Source organism: Pan troglodytes, chromosome 7, assembly GCF_028858775.2.
Source record: "Pan troglodytes isolate AG18354 chromosome 7, NHGRI_mPanTro3-v2.0_pri, whole genome shotgun sequence".
Taxonomy (NCBI): domain Eukaryota; kingdom Metazoa; phylum Chordata; class Mammalia; order Primates; family Hominidae; genus Pan; species Pan troglodytes.
Genome location: NC_072405.2, coordinates 96905058 through 96921120, shown reverse-complemented (window position 1 = coordinate 96921120; position 16063 = coordinate 96905058). Strand labels below are relative to the sequence as shown.

The following is a 16063-nucleotide window of genomic DNA, read 5'->3' as shown; positions in this document are numbered from 1 at the left end:
GAAAAATTAATTGGCCAGGCGTAGTGGCTCATGCCTGTAATCCTTGCCCTTTGGGAGGCCGAGGCAGGCGGATCACGAGGTCAGGAGATCAAGACCATCCTGGCCAACATGGTGAAACCCTGTCTCTACTAAAATACAAAAAATCAGAAAGGCGTGGTGGCGCATGCCTGTAGTACCAGCTACTCGGGAGGTGAGGCAGGGGAATTGCTTGAACCCAGGAGGCAGAGGTTGCAGTGAGCCAAGATTGCGCCACTGCACTCCAGCCTGGCAACAGAGCAAGACTCCGAAAAAAAAAAATCAATATGATAATATACAGCACAAAAGTAACACATACTGTGATTACATCTATGTAAAATATTTATATATATACAGGAAAAGAATAGAACAAAGCTTTGTTGTTTAACACATAAATGCAAATCAAGTTGATAATTACATGGGATGGAGTTGAGATTCCTTGTAGTTCTGTATAAGAGAATGTGGGTTTTCAAAATAAACTGTGTATTGTATAACAGTTTCTTTTTAAACAGAAGAGGCTAAAAGAAATCATAGTTATTATACTTTGATAAAGATATATTGAAAAGAATATTGTGTGTGACATGTGTGAGGGTAAAGAAGCACCAAACCAAAACCTGTGGAATGACGTACATTTGCAGTGTTTCGGATCTCTGGCTTTATTAATGCTCCAAAGTATGTGAAAATCAAGCTTGTATTTAAAATACTCTATTTGTAACACCTTTGTGACACCTTATTTGTGAGCTTTAAACCTGTTACATATTTCCAAATTTCAGTGTTTTCATTACCTGTATATTTTCATAAATGTTACTATTTTATTTTGTTTTTATTGTATACTTTAAGATATACAACATGATTTGTTTTCTTTTTTAATGTGAGAATGTCTTTATTTTATACTCTACATTTTTATTTGAGACATAGTTTAAAAACTGTAAAATCCACAAATATTAAGTGTACAGCTCAATTATTTTAACATATTCTTTTTTCATTTTTTAAAACTTATTTCCTGTAACATTGGAGTTACAATGAGTTTTTAAAGCAAATTCCAGACACTATATTTCATCCATAAATATTTCAGTGTAGACAAACATTTTATTTATATATTTATTTAATCTTATTTTATTCTTTTAATGGCAGGGTCTTGCTCTGTCACCCAGGCTGGAGTGCAGTGGCACAGTAGTCATAGCTGACCGCCGCCTCTAACTCTTGGGCCTAAATGATCCTCTTGCCTCAGCCTTCAGAGGAGCTGGGACTACAGGCGTGCACCACCATGCCTGGATAATTTTTACACATGAATAGTCTTGTTGCATCACCATCACCACCCTCCAAGATAAAGGACATTTCCCTCACTAGAGAAAACTTCCGGTCTACCCAGGTGACAAAGCCCCCTTGCCAAGGTAAACACTATCCTGAATTTTGTCATCATTTAGTAGTTTTTCCTGTTCTTTTTTTTTTTTTTTGTAAAAATTTATTAACATTTATTTATTTTAAAAATTGTTTTTCCTTTAATTTTTTACATTGACATATTTTTTCTTTATACAAACACACACACAGTGAAATAAATGTCACTATTTTAAATGTCATGAAGGTTTTGTTTCATCTGTCTGTATCAAAAGAGGAAGATTCATAAATGTTCCGACTTTAAGAAATTCAAGTTTTTTGGATTTTTTTATACTTTAAGTTCTGGGATACATGTGCAGAACATGCAGGTTTGCTACATAGGTATATATGGGCTATGGTGGTTTGCTGCACCCATCATCCCATCATCTACATTAGGTATTTTTCCTAATGCTATCCCTCCCCTTGTCCCCCACCCCCCGATAGACCCCAGTGTGTGATGTTCCCCTCCCTGTGCCCATATGTTCTCATTGTTCAACTCCCACTTATGAGTGAGAACATGCGGTGTTTGGTTAAGAAATTCAAGTTTTTAACTAAACTAACTTAACCTCTTCAAATGTTTCATCTTTTTTTTTTTTCCTATGAAGCAAAGCCCACGGCTGTACCACCAGTAAAAGAAAGCGATGATAAGCCAACAGAAGAACATTACTACAGGCTGTTGTGGTTCAAAGTCAAGAAGATGCCTTTAACAGAGTACTTAAAGCGACTTAAACTTCCAAACAGCATAGATTCATACACAGGTATTATCAAAGGGTGAATTATCATAGTGGGAGGGCTGGCTATCACCAAGAAACCCTGTGACTCAAAGTCACAGATAGCTTCTATTTTCCTTACTTCATATTCTCAATCTAACTAGGAAGCAGAATTTAAATTATATAACCTGCAAAGGATCATTTGCCCATCTTTGGTGAAGACAAGAAATACAATATTCTTGCCTATATTTAAAAGGCAGTCCAGATCCTCTCCTGCCCCTAATTACCTTTGAAAAGAAGGCCCAAAGCACTCCACAATATGTGCACTGACACACTCACACATCATTATAAAGTGTCAGTCTTCTTCCATGGCTTCACATTGTTGATTATTCTAATTGAACAAATCCTTTCCTGCAGCCTCCCAGAGGCAGAGAAGGGCTATGTGTGAAGGGACATGGACTACGTTAATGGGCTGACCCTCTGCCCTCCCATTCAGTGCCATATTCCTTCTGGCAGGATGTGGCCTTTCTGCCACCTGCCCTGGGCAATCAATCCTGCAACTTAACTACTGAGGAACTAAAGATCTGTGGCTGCAGTGATGTCTGTGCAAAGTCCTTCCAACTTTTCTTGAAATTCTCGTTTCCTGATCCAAATAGTACAGCTACCTGTGTGGACAGACTCAGAGGGGCCACTTCTTAAGGAGACTGGAAGGAAACTCTCCACTTTCGGAAGAGGTGATAAGATCATTTAACATCTCTTGTAAAGCCCGGAGCCTCACAGTCCAGAGGCAGAATGGTGTTGAATGTTTAATAGAGCCTTCTATGGCAAATTGCTCTCTAGAGGGTAGTGCCCCAACCACCCCAAACTAAGCAACAGAATTCTTTCTGTGTTTGTTCTATGTCATTTGGATTGCACCACTTGCTGTTTTTCCAGATCGACTCTATCTCCTGTGGCTCTTGCTTGTCACTCTTGCCTATAACTGGAACTGCTGGTTTATACCACTGCGCCTCGTCTTCCCATATCAAACCGCAGACAACATACACTACTGGCTTATTGCGGACATCATATGTGATATCATCTACCTTTATGATATGCTATTTATCCAGCCCAGACTCCAGTTTGTAAGAGGAGGAGACATAATAGTAAGTGGGGTTCGGGAAAGGCAGAAACTGAAACGTGAATAACATCTAATTGGGCTACAGAAAGTAACAGCATTGTTTTATTTAATGTTTGACTGGCTATCTGCATGGATAATTGCAAGAAGTCATGAGCAATAATAACAAGAAAACAATTATAAAACAGCCATTGAGTGTTCACAATGTGCTGGAGAACATGCATCTCCCTGTACCTTAGTTTCCTCATATTTAAAGTGAAAATAACAAAAACACCATCATAATATTGATGGAAAGATTAAATAAGTTGAGGCCTTTGAAGTGCCTAGATTGTGTCTGGTGCCTAGTGAATGAGTATTAAATGTCAGCTAGCATTATTGTTCTAGTTAACTTATTTATAATACTTCCCTTAATCCTTTCAATGACACTATGAAAAAGATGTAATTAGCCCCATTTACAAATGAGGAAACTGAGGTTTAGAGAGGGAGGTTATTTGCTCAAAGCCCAAAGCTGGATAGTAGCTGAGCCAGGATCCTAACCCAGGCCTTGCCTCTACAATCACGCAGGTTCAGGTTAGTAAGTGTTTCAGAATTTGACAATACTTGAGCATACAAAGAGAGTGCCAAGTCTGAAATGTTGAAACTATCCACATATTTTACCTAAATAATGTTTTTTAAATGGATCAATTATCAACACCAAAAGAAGAAACCATTTAATATATATTCCTCTGGTAATCAAGCCTCAAACAGTCTGTGAAGCAGTTGTTTTCTATCACATTACAGTCTACCATTCACCTCAATACTTTAAAAAATAAGATAGGTATTCTTTCACTCATTAGAACCTACTCAACCTTCTTAGGAGACAGCCTGGTGTTGTGAGAAAGTACTAGGCTGTAATATTTTAGGACACGGACTGTGCCTTGTTTATCTTTGTGTAGTAGGAACCAGGTGAAGTGCCTCCATGTAGTAGAGAAATCAAGCACAGGGTTTTAGGCCTGGACAGTTTGGGAAAACCTAACTTAGGAAGCAAAGCTTTCATTACCCTTTTTTTCCCCCAATTTTTATTTTATATTCAGGAGATACACATACAGGTTTGTTACCTGGGTATCTTGGGTGATGCTGAGGTTTGGGGTACGATTGGCCCAGGTACTGGACATAGTACCCAATAATTAGGTTTTCTGCCCTCCCCCACTTCCTCCCTGCATTCCTCCTCCCTGTAGTCATCCCCAGTTTCTATTGCTCTGATCTTTATGTCCGTAAGTATCCAATGTTTCGCTTATGAGGGAAAACATGCTGTATTTGTTTTTCTGTTTCTGCATTAATTTGCTTAAGATAAGGGCCTCCAGCTGCATCCATGTTCCTGCAAAGGACATGATCTCGTTCCATGTTGTATATGTGCCACATTCTCTTTATTCAGTCCACTGTTAGTGGGTACTTAGAATGATTTCATGTCTTTGCTATTGTGAATAATGCTGCGATGAGCATGCAGGTGCATGTGTCTTTTTGTTAGAAAGATTTGTCTTCTTTTGGATATATACCCAGTAATGGGATTGCTGGGTCAAATGGTAGGTCTGTTTTAAGTTTTTTGAGAAATCTCCAAGTTGATTTCCACAGTGGCTGAACTAATTTACCCTCCTACCAACAGTTTATAAGTGCTGCCTTTTCTCTGCAGCCTTTGCCAGCATCAGCTGTTTTTTGACTTTTTAGTAATAGCCATTCTGACTTGCATGAGATGGTATCTCACTGTGGTTTTGATTTGCATTCCTCTGATGATTAGTGATGTGGAGCATTTTTTCACTTGTTTTTTGGCCATTATATGGTCATGACCATTTTAATCAATATAGACTCACCGCACTGTCCAATATGGTGACCACTAGGCAAATACGTCCATTCAAATTTAAATTTGAATTAGTTACAATTAAATACCATTAAAAATTCAGGTTTCTCAGCCACATTGTTCATATTTTCAGAACTCAACAACCATGTGTCTGGTGGACAGCACAGAAGATTTCCACCATTGCAAAATATACTATTATTCAGTGTGGTAAGAGAATGAAAGAGCAATGAGCCATCCAGATCTCCATCAATACAGCCAAACCACAGAGAGGTAGCCACACCCCTCACAGATAGATAGGGCAAATCACCAGTACGTAGAACACCTCCACTGGTGTTTTGTTTTTTAATGAATATGGCATCTACAGGTCTATCTTTTTATTCTTTACTTGCCAAATTCATCACATCCTATTTCTCATGATCAAATGCAGTGCCCTTCCTAAGAAATTAGCATTCTTACCCTTAGGAGAAATTATCTTCTCCTGGATTTATTCTCAGTGTTGAGGGAAGTTTATTGTCAATCCAATCAATCTAAGAAACAGAAAAATGTGTTTTCACAAGCACAAACCCAAGTCTTATAACCACTACCCCAAGCCCCTTCCCCAGCTAACTAGAAGGATGCTACATTTCCAACTGTGGCCAATGTGCCATCCTCCTCCCAAGGCTCAGCAAGGGCTGCACAGAACATGTCCTCCAATATCACAATAGGAAGAGCAGACTGACTGCCTATATGGCATCTTAGGTCCATGTAGAATTTTGAAGAAGATAGTTAGGTCGCTTAATCTCCTTAATATTTTCTGTTGAATCTTCAGAAGGTCTTAAATTATCAAAAAGCTGAAAGGAATAGCTTTGAATATTTTTTTCTTCCTTAAAATAATTGTCATTTTCTGGGAAGTGTTTTCTATATTTGAAATCTTTCCTAGAAAGAAATACTAAAGGCAAAAGCCAAAGCTGTGCCAAAAGTCTATTCAAAAAATTCCTTGTGCAGACTTTAGAGCATTAGTTAAATCACCAGCACCATCCCCAGAGCAACCTGGCAGCTTGATGAATGGTGATGACGGTGTACAAATAAGAAGTAAACAACAACAAAAGGAACACTAATTTCAACCTCCATTAGACTCACAAGGGGGGAGAAAATCAATGTTTGACAAATGGAAAATGACAAAATCAGTAAAGGGAGACTTTTATTTTCAATTTTCTAAGAGGCTTTTGCACACAATGAAGTGTTAAAACCAAGAAAAATAACTGGTAAAAAACACACTCAACAGGCTCTATTTAAAATGCATTATCATAAGCTACAAATATAGAGCAGGAAATAATTGCTTTGTTTGTTCAAAAGAAGTTTAATGGTTTCTTTAATTTAGAGTAAGTAGCTGCAGCCTTTGAAACTTGATTACATTTTGGTAAGAAGACTATGCACATTGAGTACCCAACCCGAAGGTCTCACATTTAGCTATCCATGCTACCATTGGTAACACCACTGAATCATTCATTCAAGAGACATTTATTAAATACTTACAGTTGCTAGGTAGATACATCTACTTAATTTATTAAATAAATGCACCATAACTGGAGGATGGAAATATGAATTCCCCAAGGCCTTGAAGGAAAATAAGCAAGTAACAGACAACAGATTGAGGTGCTAACAGCTACAATAGAAACCAGGAGGCCTTACAAGATTTTCACAGCATTTATTTATAAAATCTTTCTCCTAAAAGTGGTGCTACAAAGATAACAGAATTTTGAAATGCAGTCAAACAAAAAGTCTGTTGTATGTAATTTCCTTTATAGATAGCAGAAATTGAGTTGGAGATGACAGTGAAGATTATTTAGATAAGAGACACTCACATCCACAACTCTTTGCTAAACCTACCAATCACAAAATTCACAGAAATCCTCAGTGTCATCTAGTTACAATGTCAATTAGGCCTTCCTTTATAATCAACTGCTTTTGGTACTTAATCCTCTCAATTGCTCTTTATAAACCAATCTGAAGAAAACCACTCCCTTCTCTGTGCTTCCTACACTTTACTCATAATTCTGTTATTTAATTGTATTAAATATTTATTAGGCTAATTATGAAGTAGTAGAAACCAACAGTCTGGGGTCAAATTTCACTTCTGAAATTTGCTAATAGCATTAACTTGAAGAAACTAAACTTACCCTTTATTTGAATACAATCTTTTTCATCCCCCAAAATGGGAATAGTCGTACTGTTGCAGGACTTTTCCTTAGTTCAGCTAAAGACAGGGTCCTTGGCTCTCCCATGGCCATGAAAATTTAGGCTCGGAGACAGTTTGAAGGGTGACTGAAGCAGGGCTTTATTGTGTGAAAAGGTTTAAAAAGGGGGGGAAACAGGGATCCTCCACAAGGCCAGAGCCCCATGCTAGAGTGCTTCGTGCCCACTGTTCGAATTCCAGGTTCCACACAGGAAGAGGAGGGACCAGGCTCCTCCCTACTGCAAATGTAGCAAACTTTCCAAGGCTCCACCTCAGTGGGCAGGCTGGTTGGAGTTTCTCCAGCAACCCCCTCCCACCTGGCTATCTCAGTACCCACCTCATAAACCTATTATGAAGATTGAATAAGATACCTAGCTCAGGGTCTGGCATATAGAAAATACAAATGAATTAAATGTATTGTCAAATGAATTAAATGAATGGTTGTCCACACACTTCACTTTTCCCTCTTGTCTCCTATTTGTCTATGTATCTCTCTTTCTTAACTGAGGATAAGTTTCTTGAGAGTAGGGACAGTATTCGATTCACTTATTTATCTATCCTAGGAACTTAGAGTATACTCAAGAAATGTTTGAAGGAGTGAATGAATGATAATCTCAGTTCGAGGATTTTATTTCCTTGAATAATTATTTAATCTGCATTATAATTGTTTCAGGTAATATTCTTTTAAAATACTTCTTCCATCTGTCCTGTGTAAAATTATGAAGTTTCTATGAATTGTTTATCAGAAGGAGTGAATACGGGTTGCGGTGTGCGGCTTGGCGCAGGCTCACAAAGAGCTGCAGTGGCGCCCCATGCTCAGCCTTGCGGACTGAGTTGCCGGCGGCGGGACGGGGACAGCAGCGCACCCTCGCAGCCCTGCACCTGGGCCAGTCTCCTGAATATTTACACATTGCCGAATCTCCTGTGGACAAGACACCACGGAGGGCAGGACTGTTCCATGATGGGTTGAGCCTCTTCTCGTGCCTAGAGATTCCAAGAATCCTATCCATCTTTTTCACCAATATGGTTTGTGGACTGTGATGACCCAAATCTGACATCAGTTCTGGAACGTCCAGAAGATACTAAGAACAACAATTACCTTCGTCAGCAATTGAAGTGGTTGATATGCGAACTCTGCAGATTATATAACCTTCCTAAGCACTTGGATGTTTGAGATGCTAGATCAACCACTACCCATGGGTCAGAATGGGAAAATAGAAGTGACTTCAGAAGAAGAGGAAGAAGAGATGGCTGGAGATATAAAATACTTAAATCACTGTAAGATGAAGGAAGAAGAACTTATTAGTGGGAAAAAGTTGGAGGATGAAGGAATTGAAAAAGAAAATTTGGCAACATTAGAGAAAATTAGGAAGACTCAAAGTCAAGGCCATTTAAATGTGATGTGGTGTTTGGGTCAGTGCAAGTTTCAGATAGACTTATGAAAGAGCTCAGGGACGTATGCAGATCGTGGAGTTATAAAACATAAAACAGGTCTGCTGGAATTTTTTTGTCCTCTTCCTGACAGAGAATTAACTCTTACATGATTTTTATCTTCTGGCAAAAGCATAAGCAATATTGCTTGAAAAGGATTTATTCAGTGGAACTCATAAATGACAGTACATTACTGGCATGTTAAACTGCAGAAGGTCGACCGTGATAGTCTTTTGCACAATGATCTTCAGATCATAAAAGAAAAAGAAAGCATAGAATATATTTTGTTTAACATGTCTTTTAAGAAACTGTTGTGGTTGTCAACTGGGTTGTCGTCCTAAAGTATGAATCTGTTATATATTAACTGAAGTTGCTAATGGCTACATTTTTACTGACTCATATGGGGGAACGAATGAAGAACCAAGGCCAAACACAAAACACAAAAAAACCCAGGAAAGTAGAACTTTAGGGAGGAGGCGATCTGAGAGGTAAATGGCTGAAATTCTATTGGATTTGTGTTTCTGGACCATGGCTCCTAACACCAGAAAGAAGGGCCTTTTCTGGGGTAGGAGTATTTCTTAAGAGGCCTGGGAAGAATGTTATTGCCTTGAGCTAACTGGCCTTATGAAGAGGACCTTAAACTGAATTGCCAAGTTATTAGTATTGGTATTCATAGACTTTGGAGGGTAGCAGGACAATTTTCCATTTTATCCTCCATTTGTTCGAGTGGTGTTACCTGTTCTCTCAGGAGGATATGTATTGGATGGGGGAGCACTGTGTATGGAACTTCTCACAAAACAGGGCTGTAGCTGTGCCTACACAAAAGAATTGGTCATTATGCAAATAAATGCCATCTTAGTCAGAGGCAAAGCCAGAGTCCAGTTTGGAGCTAATAAGAATCAATATAATCTAGCAAGAGCCCAACAATCCTATAATTCCATTGTACAGATGCATGAGAAAAATCGTCCCTCTGGACATGCTGCCACCTGGCCATGCTTCCTTTCCCTTTCATCTTTCTCATTGACCAATGGGCTTGGAGCATTGAGGACACACCCTATTCTGCGTTCTAGTGTGGCCCTGGTTAACTCTCCTCTGGATCAGTTGCACATCTGCCCGGTAGATGACCGGATGTGTTTAGCAGTGGTTGCCAGGATAGTGCTGATATGGCCCCAACCCCACCTCCCACCCTGCCTGTGATGTCAGAAGAAACCCTACAGAGCAAACTGGCTGTGGCCAAGAAAACCTTGAGAGAATATCAGCATATAAACAACTCTGGTGTAGGTACAAGAACAAAAAAGGAGAAAATGAAAAATGGCAGCAATCCTGAGACAACCACTTCTGGTGGTTGCCATTCACCTGAGGATACGTGCAAAGACCATGCTTTCTCCCCTACAACTGTCTGCTCATGACACCATGTTAGCTGGTGGTGTCTCTTCCCCTGGTGCCAGTCTCACTAGCATGGCAGCACCTCAGAATCATGATGCTGACATTGGTCCCAATCTCATGGATGAAACCAAGACTTTCTCATTGATCAAGAGCCCAGGACAACTCTTCAACAGCTCAATGGTCTTGCCTCTGAGTCTACATCCTTTGTCAATGGGGAGGGCCCTGCATCATCTGCTAACCTGAAGGATCTGGAGAAACAACAAAACCAAGAAATTCTGGATCAACTGGAAGAGAAAAGAAAGCAAGCAACTGAAAGCAGGGAGCCAAAGGGAGTGGTTACAGGTTCAAATTCAGACCATAGGGATCCTCATGTCCGAGAAGGCAGAGTTATGGACAGCCCTGTATTACACTCAGCATGCTGCCAGGCAGTTTGAAGGAGAGTCAAAGGATCTGGCCAGCTGCCTGCAGTATTCCTGGCGCATGTGGGAGAGTTGGAGTGGGCTCTCTCTGCTGTCTCTACATAGCAGAAGAAGACAGACAAGTACAACAAAGAGTTAATCAAAGAGAGAGATGCCCTCAGGCTGGAGTTATATGAGGATCTGAAGCCACAGAACTCAGAATTAGAAGAGAAATTTGAGTCCTAGTGACAGAGGAGTCAGGAATCCAGCTCAACTTGGAGGATCTGCAAAAGAAGCTGGAGAGGGCCAAGCTCCTGCTTCAATAGTCCTCAAGCCAGTGTGAACCCCCTGATGCTAACCAGCAGTTACAGCAGGCCATGGAGGAGCAGGCACAGCTGGAAGCACACCTGGGGCAGGTTATGGAGTTGCTGAAACAGCTACAGATGGAGAAAGATCAATATACTGAAAATCTGAAAGGAGGGAGTGCCATGTGGTAGCAGAGGATACAGCCGATGTCAGAGGAGGTGCACACATTGAGGGAGGAGAAGGAGCACAGCATGACTTGGGTACAGGAGCTGGAGACCAGCTTGGCCAAACTGAGGGAGCAGATCGCTGAACCCCTGCTCCTGGAGCCCCCAGCAGGGCCCTCTGAGGTGGAGCAGCAGCTATAATTGGAGGCCGAGCACCTGCGGAAGGAGCTGGAGGGTCTGGCAGGACAGCTCCAAGCCCAGGTGCAAGACAATGAGGGCTTGAGTCGCCTGAACCTAGAGCAGGAGGAGAGGCTGCTGGAGCTAGAGCAGAAGGCTGAGCTCTGGGAGGAGCAGGTGGAGGTGCACAGGCAAACCCTGGAGACCATGCAGAATGACCTCACCACCATCAGTCATGCAGTCTTCCAGAACGGTGAGCTCAAAGAGCAGCTGGCCAAGTTGCAGACTGGCTTCATGAAGCTGAACAATGAGAACATGGAGATCACCAGCACACCACAGTCGGAGCAGCACATCAAGAAGGAGCCAAGTGAGAAGCTGGGCGAGCTGAAGGAGATGGTAGAGCTGAAGAGCCAAGAGGTTCAGAGTCTACAGCAGTAGTGAGATCAGTACCTGGGTCACCTGCAGCAGTACGTGGCCACCTATCAGCAGGTGCCCTATGAGAAGGAGCTCCACAAGCAGTTACTGCTGCAGACCCAGCTCATAGACCAGCTGCAGCAGGAGGAAGCTCAGGGCAAAGTCGTGGCCAAGATGGCCTGCCAAGTGTTGCAGGAGACCCAGGAGCACCTGGAAGCTACCAGCCAGCAGAAGTAGCAGCTACAGGCCCAGCTGACCCTCATGGCTCTCCATGGGGAAGGAGATGGACTGGACAGTGAGGAGGAGGCGCTTCTGCTCATGCCAAGCATCCTGGAGGAACTGGAGAGTCGGGAGGCCATGGTGGCATTTTTAAACTCAGCTGTGGCCAGTGCCGAGGAGGAGCAGGCATGGCCACGTGGGCAGCTGAAGGAGCAAAGGGTGAGCTGTCACTGTCTGGCTCACCTGGTGGCCTCAGTCCAGAAGGAGCCAGAGGCAGCAGCCCTAGTCCCAGGGACTGGAGGCGATTCTGTGTGTTGGGAGGCCCACCGGGCCCTGCAGGGGGCCATGGAGAAGCTGCAGAGCCACTTTATGGAGCTTATGCAGGAGAAGGTGGACCTGAAGGAGCAGATGGAAAAACTGGAAGGTCGCTGCATCCAGCTGTCTGGAGAGACAGACATCATCAGTGAGTGGGAGGCCAGGGCATGGCAGGGGGAGCTGCACGGTGGTCAGAGGGGTCCCAGCGTCTGAACCCTGTCCTCCCGCAGGAAAGTACATCACACTGTACCAGAGCTAGAGGGCAGTGCTGAAGACATGGCACCAGAAGGAATACATCAGCAGCCTGGCCCAGGACAAGGAGGAGATGAAGGTGAAGCTGCTGGAGCTGCTGGAGCTGCAGGAGCTGGTGTTGCGGCTTGTGGGCAACCACAACAAGTGGCATGGCAAATTCCTGGCAGCTGCCAAGAACCCTGTTGATGAGCCCGCTCCAGGTGCCCCAGCTCCCACAGGAGCTCGGGGCTGCCAACAAACAGGGTGATCTTTGCAAGATGAGCCTCGTCCACAGCGTGGAGCCTGCACAAGAAGAGGCCAGGGAGGGTTCTCCCCATGACAATCCCACTGCACAGCAGATTATGCAACTGCTTCCTGAGATGCAGAACCCCCAGGAGCACCCAGGCTTGGGCAGCAACCCCTGCATTCCATTTTTCTATCATGCTGACAAGAAATGAGGTGAAGATCACCGTTATCTAAAAGCCGGCCACTGTCAGCAAAGCTTGGAGAAATGGGGCCAGAGGCTCCATCCCCACCAGGTCCTTACCACCCCTTCCCAGTTACCCTGTTATCCTTAGAGGAGCAAGGTAAGACCCCTGTGTGATGGGGGGAGACAAACAAGTGCACACCCTTTGCCACCTTGGCCAAGGCTGAGTCCTTAATTTCTGGATGATTATTGTTGTTATTTAAGAGCCAGAGGCTCATAGAGTTGATTTATTTGGAGGAGGCCTGGTGGCCTCCCTGATGGCCTGACTCACTAAAGCAACTTTTCCCTCACGGGGGCTCCCATCTTCTTACTCAGAGAGGCAGCTGAGGCAGGACAATGGGGCTAAATGTAGACCAGGCAAGAGAACAGGCTGCTGGGGGTGGCTCCCCTTCCCCAGTGTACATATTCTATCTGTGTAACATTTTGTATATTCCAGGGTAGGGCCACCCCCTGTATCACACATAGAGGAGGTTGAAGCTGGTACATGCGGAGGAGGTTCTAGTAATTATTTGGGGCTGGGAAACTTCTTTATTGATAGTACAGGACAGAGAAAGGAGGCAAGGATGGGGTCCTGGCGCCCTGGTGATGCAACTTCTGTTTATTTTGCTTTTTATTTTGGAATAAATGGATTTAGCCATTTTGGTTGGGGGGGTGGGAGCAGAAAGAAGAGGTGAATACTAAGTAAATATACTAACACCTGAGTAGATCTTCTTCAAAAGCTATCTATTGGAAAAGGATTTAGGTGCAATTAGCATATCCTTCCTAAAGTAAGCCTTCCCTGAAGAAATGTCGCTGGTATAATCGTGAGGCTTAAAAGAGGGAGAGAGAATTAAGTGGGGTGACATTTTAAAAATAAGTACCTAATTGTTACCGGTAAGCATGCTGATCCTCATAAGGCTAACGATGCCAAGTTTATTTACTGCTCTAAAGAAGATAGATTTTAAAATCACTAAATCACATTTCATTTAATCTAGCAAGTTTTAGTTGCATTTACATTTATTCAATCATAGAATCATAGACAACCTTGAAAGTAAACAGACAAATATGCTAAGAACATTCTTCCTGAGTGCAGGGTGGAGGTAGTATTTTAACTTAACTGTCTAGCACTTGATATCTATCTGGCTGTCCCATATAAACTTTGAGGGAAGTGACTGATTTTACTCTTGTGGTGCATGATTTATAACACTATTTATTTGAAGCTGTATCTATGTCTACCCGTGGCTCAGTAAGCCATTTTGTTTCACAGTAAAAATCATTAAATGAGCATGTCATATATTTTCTAATATATTTCTGTAAAATTTAGTACATGTATATGAGTAAAAATTATAGCCAAAAAAGTCAGTAGTGTGGGGAGTAACTAGGGAGTTGACTAACCAATCTTTAACATTGCTCAAGCAGCAGTTTAAAACTTCCAGACAGCCTGAATGATAATTGTTAGAAGACACTACTTCCATGTGTCCAAGTTATAATGCTTTGGTCAACTAATTAAGAGCCCTTAGAAAATCCTTTACTACATATAAGTGAAACATAAAAGTCCAATATTCACATTAATTATTTTAGGTCTGAATATTAACAAATGCCACTCTAGTCATCTATCACTCGTCACACATTTATTGAACACCTACTGTGTGTTAGACACTGTGTTAGGAACTGAGGAAATAGAGGACAAAGATTGGACCCTACTGTCTTACATAGCTCAGAATGTCTAGGACAGACCAACAAAAGAAAAATGGTGGGATTTTATGTTGTGAGTCATGAAAAGGCATGCCCAGGGTGCTATAAGGCTCAGAGAAAACCATCTGACAGAGAAGACCCTTAGTCCAAATCTTGATGGATGAGTTGGAGTTACCTGCACCTTTTTCCTCCACAAGAAAAAAAGAAAAACATGTTCTGAGCTCTGGGACAGCATGGGCAAAGGCATCACTCTGATGCATTTGAGGAAATGCTGAACAGAGTGGGTTCTGTTTCTGGGATGCTCCAGGAAGTGAGTGGAAAACAGAAAGTAGAGCTTTGTATACCCTGAAAAGGTGCTTGCACTTTTTTCCTTAAAATCATGTGGAGTTGCAGGATTTGACATAAATGAGGATTTTAAGTGATCTGATTTAGAGATCATCTGGCGGCCACTGTAGAATGGATCAAGGGGAACAAGACTAAAGGCAGAGACAGCAGTGCCAGAAAGCAGAGAATGGCCATGAGAAAATTTTAGGAAGAATGAGTGGAACTTGGCTATTGGTTGTATGAGGGCTGAGGGAGAATGCGCAGTGTAGGACCACTAAGCAGTGCAGATGAGATTGCTCATAGGATACTCGGAAGCAAGAGGAGCAGCAGTTTGGCTCAAGGAGAATGAAGAATGATGATGAATTCAGGTTTGGTGCAGTGGATCTGCTAAGTGAAGAGGACAATGGGCAGTTGCTTACCCATCAACAGCTCAAGAAAGTGATATTAGGTGGAAGTAGAGATTTGGTAGCATCAACCCGCACGGTAATCTCTGAAACTATAAACGTGGGTGAGATTTCCCAGGAAGCAAGTATGAAGAGAAAAGAGAAGAGAGCTAAATCCTGGGGAATGTTGACTTTTAAATGACTAGCCCAAGAATCCAAGAAGAACACTGAAAAGTAGGAGTGAAGATATAAGTAAACTAAGAGTGGGATTACAGATTCTTTGAAAAGAAAAAGTTTCATGGAAAAAAATTGTCCAAAAAATTTTTAATGCTTCAGAGGTTTTATTCATCTCTCCATTTCTTTATTCATTCAGTTAATAAATATTTATTGGGCTTTTAGTATATTCTAGGCACTAGTTAAATTTAGTTGCTAAACAAAATCAAACCTGTCCTCAGATAGATTACCGTTTAATGGAGTAGACTAATTTTAAATAAATGAGCCAAGCTATATATGTGTCATTTCAAATCATGATGAATGCCATAACAGGATGCTAAGTGCCATAAAGGACATCCTGGGTATGATCATTAGGAGATCATTGGTGACCTTTGCACTGTTAGCCTTGATGAAATGAGAGAAGCAGGAAGAAGCCAAATTGCCACCAAATTGCCATGAGTTAAGGATGAATGTGAGGGAAGGATATAGAGTAAAGCAGGTAGGCAACTCTCTTGAGAAGCTTGATTGTGGCAAACAATAGGGCAATAGTAAGAAGAAAACTAAAGCCAAACATTTTTTGTTTTAATACCTGGGAATATGGAGGATGTTTATTGGCTGAGATTGGAAGGAACCAACCAAGAGAAACAGTTATAAATTTAAAAGTGAGAAAAAAATA

General features: G+C 41.9%; 1 protein-coding gene and 2 pseudogenes across 1 annotated transcript in view; all 3 read left to right on the top strand.

Annotated features, from left to right (window-relative positions):
• Nucleotides 1-16063, top strand: part of CNGB3 (cyclic nucleotide gated channel subunit beta 3) — a 169472-nt gene that overhangs the window by 74704 nt on the left and 78705 nt on the right. Inside the window, exons 5-6 of the mRNA XM_519846.8 lie at nt 1998-2150; nt 3036-3244. Coding sequence (XP_519846.5) covers nt 1998-2150; nt 3036-3244 — 362 coding nt within the window. The remainder of the gene's footprint in view (nt 1-1997; nt 2151-3035; nt 3245-16063) is intronic.
• Nucleotides 4691-9816, top strand: LOC104007675 (ubiquitin-conjugating enzyme E2 Q2-like; annotated as a pseudogene).
• On the top strand, nt 9864-12786 carry LOC104007674 (golgin subfamily A member 2-like; annotated as a pseudogene).